The sequence below is a fragment of the Oxyura jamaicensis genome, chromosome 1, assembly GCF_011077185.1.
Source record: "Oxyura jamaicensis isolate SHBP4307 breed ruddy duck chromosome 1, BPBGC_Ojam_1.0, whole genome shotgun sequence".
Taxonomy (NCBI): Eukaryota; Metazoa; Chordata; class Aves; order Anseriformes; family Anatidae; genus Oxyura; species Oxyura jamaicensis.
The window spans coordinates 31,038,189-31,044,905 of NC_048893.1; the positions used below are offsets into that span (position 1 = coordinate 31,038,189).

The window sequence follows — 6,717 nt, forward strand, 5'->3', positions numbered from 1 at the left end:
GTCAGGAAAACAAACAAACAAGCAAACAAAACTAAAATTCTGTTTTGATTTTCTCTTAGCAAGCGCCATATTTCACTTGCTGTGGAAAATGATCTTTGCGAGAGGCTTTGTTCCTTACTGATGTTTTGCTACCAGAGAGCGAAGCATACAAAGCAGGAAGCAAACCCGGTCTCTGAAAATAACACCTTTTCCCACTGTTCCTTCACTCAAGATGTTTTGCTCCAGTTAGTTTTGGACTGCACTTGTCTTTTTGCCTTCACAGTCTCTCTTAAAATGAGTTTCTCCTAAAAGGTTTTCTTTTATTAGCTAACCAGTGTTTGAAAAATGGGTCTGGTTTTGAACTGTTACTGAATCACAGAGCATACTACCAAACATCTGTCAGCAATCTTTATTATTTGTGTTATGTTAAATCATTGTGTTTCTGAGAGTAGTAAATGGAATTTGTGTGAAGAATGTCCATATTTTTCCTGCTCCTCTGACATGAATATGCCGGGGCTGCCAATGACGAGTCAATATGAAAAAAAAAGTGTGGTGGTTGGAACGGTTTGGTTGGGTGTTTTTTTATCCTCTCTTTTTCATTTCCTTTTTTTTTTTTTTTTTTTTTAATAAATTCAGGGAAATGTGCATATGCAGTTGCATCATATGTGTCCACAGCGTAGAGAAATGTGGTTGGAAGGGGTCACATATCTGCACAAAGAAACGTTCTAACACAATATTAAAAGATAGGCATACTTGGAGAAATATTAATATCTTAGCTTTTTTCCTCCAAAAAATGTACAGATATCCAACTGACTTAGCTTCCTTCAGAAATCCATTGTATTTTCTAAAAGGAAATTGGTTAAAGAAAGCAAAATTGTATGAAAGCAAACTGCCTCTAGCAGTTGGAAGGCTTTGACGTGTTCCTTTTTTGGTGGTGTTTAGATTAATAACCCCCGCTGGCATTTGGAAAAAAAAAAAAAAAAATTGGAAGACTCCTACCAAGGTTTCTTTTATCCTTAACAGTTGGATCACCAATGCAGTCAAACTACTTAAAGCTACGATTGTCAAGGACTGTGAGAAAATGAACAAACGTAATCTGGCGAAAATATTTAAATGTAACTTGTACTTAAAGTATTATGAAAAATTACAAGCTAAGTTACTATTGTATAGAGTTTGAGATTGCTAGGCGTGCCACAGTTATTCCTTTTACATATTTTACAAAATCTGTTTTAGCATTTGCACCTTATTCTGCCATTATTTATTAAATACTGCTGCAAAAGAAACTTGCCTTCGTTTTGTGGCATGTCTTCCAATACGAGTTATTTCTTATATTCAGATAGTTCTGAACTAGTTACATTTGTATTAAAGCCAGTCGAACAAGAGGAAAAGGCAGGCATCTCACAGCTGGAACTCAGACAAATCCAGTATTCTTGGTTTGGTTTTGGCTCTGCAGTAGCTCCTAACTCAACGAAGGCTGTTGGTGTGCTGATGTACAGTGTCTCATGTTTAATTGTTTTCTAAAATGTGTTCTTCCTAGGTCTACAGACAAGACTGTGAAACCTTTGGCATGGTAGTGAAGATGCTAATTGATAAAGATCCATCGTTAGAGAAGTCCATTCAGTTTGCTCTGCGGCAGAATTTGCATGAGATAGGTGAGAGATGCATTGAGGAACTCAAACATTTCATTGCCCAGTACGATGCTGCCAACCAGGAGTTATCAGAATCTTTCAAAGATGGCCCCTACTAAGGATGGAAATACAATTTTAGGTCTCTGAGTTTTGTAGGCTGTCATACATAAATCTGCTTTTTGCGGGGAAAGAGGAGTTCCAGCTGGAGACTTCAACCCAAGGGCCGTGCTCCTCCTTACCATCTCAGACGGCTGTACCTTGTGCAGCGTGGTCTCCACAGTTGTATTCTTCCTACCTGTACTTGTTGACGTAAATTCCTTTGAAAAGGATGTTCTTTTCAAAAAGGCCAGAAAGTGACAAACTATTTTTGAAACCTTTACACAGTTACCGAGGAAAAACTGTTCAGTCTTACATATGTATACTGCTGTTTTGATGTTTGTAAGTGTAACTACAAAACGACGTTTTTTATTAAAATAATATGAAGCAGTTCTTCGTTCCTCACCTTGTGCAGAAATACGTCCTGGTTTCATATATACGATAGGAAGGGAAGACTTGCAAACTTGCTCACAGCTATGATTTAAGTTATTTATTATAGATTAAATTTGATCATTTTCACATTCATTCTGTAAAATTACACCAGGGGTTGTTCCTGGTCTTGGGCTGCCAGAGAAACTCTGCCTGCTTGATGCAAGAAGTGATGTATTTTTGTTCTACTTGCAGGCTCTGCAAATGCCTTTTATATTTTGGTGTTTTCCATATCATGAGCCATTACTAGTAAGCAGGATTATGTAGAATTAATCCCATTTTTCTGTTAGTATTTACAACTAAATGTTTTTTTTCTTTTTTTTTTTCTTTTTTTTTTTCTGACTCTACCTTACAGAGTGTAACTGCAGGCAGACACTGAGCAAGGCAAGGCCTCCTCTTTTGCCCTTTTCTCCTTTATGCCTTCTCATCACTTCTCGTGCATCAGTTTTAACAATTACGAGTCTCTGTAATCAACAAGAAGGGGCAGGAATTTGGGGTGGCAAGGTGGGGCATGGACTGTCTCGTTATTTAGTAACTCCAAGTTGCTTCAGATTAGGTATAACGTGAAGCTGAACCCTAAATAGGCCCCAAATTGATCATCATTTCAAGCCCAAATGGTTCTGGGTAAAGTCTGCAGCCATTTTTGCCCTGATAGTTACTTGTAGCGGGGAAAAATTGTTGACTTAGGGTCAAGAGGCTGCCAGTGCTATGTGATGACTTTTCAGAGGTGAATCATAATTTAGGATTCACTCTTGGTATCCTGACTGTTGATTTGTGTTCGTTTAATGAGGTACTGTTTTTTATGAATGTTTAGGGAAAGGGAGAACTTGAATCGTAATCACAGAGAGGTAAACATGAGTGTTTTGTATGCATTCGTATTTAGGAACTTGAAATTCTGTAAAAGGACAAGCAACTAAAGCTCGCCGTTTCCAAAGTGCACGGTATTGAATGAAAAAGTCACCGAATTCAGCCCCTTATCAAGTAGCTTCTCAGGTTTCAGAGGAATGCTTTGTAAGAAAGTAAATAAAATGGCAAGGATTTTGCATATACAAGGCGCTGTATATATCACAGCATCTTACACATGCAAATCTTGATACGGTGCATTAAATGCATATATTACATCAGATTCCTGGGATGCCTGATTAGTTTTAATGTCAGGTGGGTGTGGTTTTGCAGTTGGGTTTCCGAAGAGTTCACCTTGCTCAGAGGGGATGACCTGTACCTTACCTCGCTGGGAGCTGGCTTGTGTGGGCTGTGCAGCCAGGGGAGAAGGCTCACCGAGCCTACGGGATGCTCATTGGAGGTGGGAGAGGGGGAAGAAGAAAGGCAACCTGCTGTGGCACAGTAGCTAGACCTGACCCACCCCTTTTGGCAACAGCCTGGCTTGCCAGGAGCAGTCACGAAACCACAGGGAAATTTACGTGACGTTTCTGAGACAGGAATGTAACCGTCAGGGCTTTGCTGCGTGCCTGCGGACAGGTCAGTCTTCAGGGTGTTACATCAGTTTCTGCTTTGGGTTAGAAACAGGAAAGAAAAAAAAATACTGAAATCACGATTAATATTTTTTGGATTTAAAATGTTTGTTGTTATTGTACATTGTGTTAGGAGTCTCCTTTGTTCTCCTAGTGAAATTGAATCAGGTTTCTAAAAGTGGCTGATTTTTCAAGTGTTTTTCTATAAAGTACCACCTAAGCCCCCAGTACTCCTGTGTTTTTGTGATTAGCTGATAGGTCAGTAAGTTAGTGAGGTTGTCCTCTGCTTATATTTTTTTAATGGATTAAATTTTACTCATAAACTAAGGAGACTCTTGATTATTATTATTTTTTTTTTAATAAATGCTATTTCAATGAAAGGTTTAAGTCATGTTCATGAGTGATGAGGAACTGGTTTTTCCCTGTTTAGGACTCGCCATTACGTTGAATGCTCATGTCTAACCTTTTGTGATGTACTCTTCTTGTTGATGTAAGTAAAACGTTGCGCCACTTAACTTCAGCAAGATCTATGGCTTTTACTCCTGATTCCTGTAGAAACATACGCTTTGAATTTGATTTTATAGCAGTGTAAAAGTTGTCCTTGGTCTCGTGTACCGCCTCAGTGAGGCTGCTGGAAAGGGGCAGGAAAACCACTGGCGGAAGGAACCGGGTGCTGTGCTGGAGGAATTTTTCTTTGTCATGTTAGGAGCTGCTGAAAACAAAACATACTCCTAGCACCCATCAGTGTGCAGATACCCTTTAGAAGGGGAAGAGGAAATGGAAGGAATGGAGTGTGGACATTTTGTTATCTGCTGAGGCTGGAGCAATCTTGGTGAGTTGGCAGCTTTGGGTGACAACTTAAGCAGTTGGGGCTAAAATCAGCAATGCGTCACTACTGATAGAAAAGGAGTTAGTGCCCCCGCCTATTAGAAGAACCGCTTCCTTGTGACCGTGCTTCTTGTGCAGGATTTCCTCTTTTGGTAGGGATGAGGGTAATGTACGGTCCTAACGTTTCTCACTATCTATCGTGAAGGTCTAAGTTCCACTTGGAATATCGCACCCCTTCTAGTAACACAAGGCAGATTTTACAGTTTTGGCGACTGTACGGGTGTCTAGTGCAAACAGCAGACACTGTAGCCCATACCCTTTTCTTTTACTAAGATGGAGGAATTGATTAGAAACGTTTATCAAAAGAAGTGTTTAAAAATAATGAAACAGAAATCTCTAATGTTAAGCTGAAAAACCTAAATAAAACATCTTCAACTTACTGAGTAATATTTCAAGTGGATGGAATCACAAAAAGCTAACCCGTTTCATTAAGTGTGGTTATAAGCACCTGTTATTCTTTGCCTGCCAGGAATGTCTCTCAGTGTTCCATTCCTCAGCAAAACACAGCTTTCTAAACGTTTCTAATACTGTTAATTACTTGTGGTCCTGCAGCCTAGGAGAGGCAAGGGAGAGCTTTGTGCCTCGAAGCAGGGAGGGCTCAACGAGCTCTGAAGAGGCTGCTCACCCAGGGGGAGCACTGCTGCCCTGGGCACCGTGCTGTGCAGCCTTCCCTTCCCTGACGAGGTGTGCTCACGAGGGAAAAGAGTTCACAGCTCTTGCCTTGGGCTGGAAAGAATCGCTGCTGTTTGGTTAGCAAAAGAGCAGCACTGCATAATACAAAGGCTTATTTCACCCTGCTCCCCACACACATGCTGTTTTTTTTTTTTTTTACTAAAACTGAGCCCAAGAAAAGGCCTCTTTCCAATTCCAGAGCTTCCAGATGAAAAATAACAATAATAAAAAGTTAGTGGTGGGAAGGGGGAAGTGTCATTAGTTACATCACTCATCTTAAAGTACCAGGAGCCCTTGCGAGAGCAGAGTTTACATTGCCCCAGTAGTGACACCTTTAGTCCAAAGTTATCCTTGGTATGCTTGTTTTACTAAGGGGAAGGGGAAGAGGGTCATCTTTCAACTCACTTATTTGAGGGTGGTACTGTGCAAGTTAATGCTCTGAAGATAGCTTATGAAGGGTACTAGGGCTGTGATTGTTGCTTGTTAACTTTTTCTCTAAAACAACTATTCAACAATCTATGGAAAAATGTTTATCATCTAATATGCCATAAGCCTTTGCCCTTTGGGAGAGGGCATGTGCTGCATCCTTAGATGGTGTAGGATCAGGAGTGGTGGGGACGTATCTGCATGAGGCACTTGCTCCAGACTGGCCCCAGCAGTAGCAGCAGAGCGCGTCGTTTCAGAGTCCTGCTTCCCTCTACTTGGAAATGCAGGTATGAACGGAAAGTCCCAGTCGCTGTTTGAGTATCCCGGGGAAAGCATTAACAAGGCAGTTTCTCTTCTCAAGCCTTCTACGTCCTAGCAGTCTGGCTGTTGGACTGCTAAGCACAACAGGCATTTAGCTGCTAGGAAAGCAAATACTGCCTAAGCCACCAGGGCAGCCTGCCAGCTGGACGCATCCCACACGCCGCCCATTGGCCCATACGATGCTGCATGGTATTGCTTTGATCAGCTTTCATGTACACAAGACTTGTTTGTACTGGAAAAGTGACTTATATGGTGAGTATCACCTCTGGGAGTAAAGGATCTTTTGCTTATTTTACCCTGAAAATATCAGCCCGTAACTAGTATTTTGACTTGGCCTTAGCAATAGCTTCCTTCTATTTGGTGTGAGCACTACTCATGGGACTTCCATCCCTTAGGTCTAGCTACTTCTTATTTCGAAAAGTTATGTCCTCAGAAATGACAAACAGTTCATTTGGTAGGACCTTTTTTGCCTGTAAGAAGTACCTGTTACTTCATTAATTACCATTGTTCAGATGAGCAAAAAGCTTATGGTTTTAGCATTTACTGTTTCAAAAGGCAGATGTCTGCATTAATTTGAGTAAAATCATTCTGCCCTAAAGTAGAGAAACGCTTATAACACTGATAAACTTATTTTGGTGTGAAATAGCTCCTGCTCTCCATCTGAGTTCAAGGTAAGTTGATTACATGCTAGGCCCCCTTGCCTTCCAGAACCGCCTCACATCTCTCTGCCTTGCTGTAGGGGAACATGAGGAACATTTTTTGGGAAAGGAGGGGAATACTAAGAAAGAAATCCACATCCACAGGAG

General features: G+C 40.9%; 1 protein-coding gene across 2 annotated transcripts in view; it reads left to right on the forward strand.

Annotated features, from left to right (window-relative positions):
* Nucleotides 1–4,117, forward strand: part of PPHLN1 (periphilin 1) — a 73,956-nt gene extending 69,839 nt beyond the window's left edge. For both annotated transcript variants that reach the window (XM_035327690.1, XM_035327708.1), the window contains exon 10: nt 1,517–4,117. In XM_035327690.1, the coding sequence (XP_035183581.1) occupies nt 1,517–1,726 (210 nt within the window). In that variant the 3' untranslated portion in view covers nt 1,727–4,117. The remainder of the gene's footprint in view (nt 1–1,516) is intronic.
* Nucleotides 4,118–6,717: the final 2,600 nt, after the last annotated feature.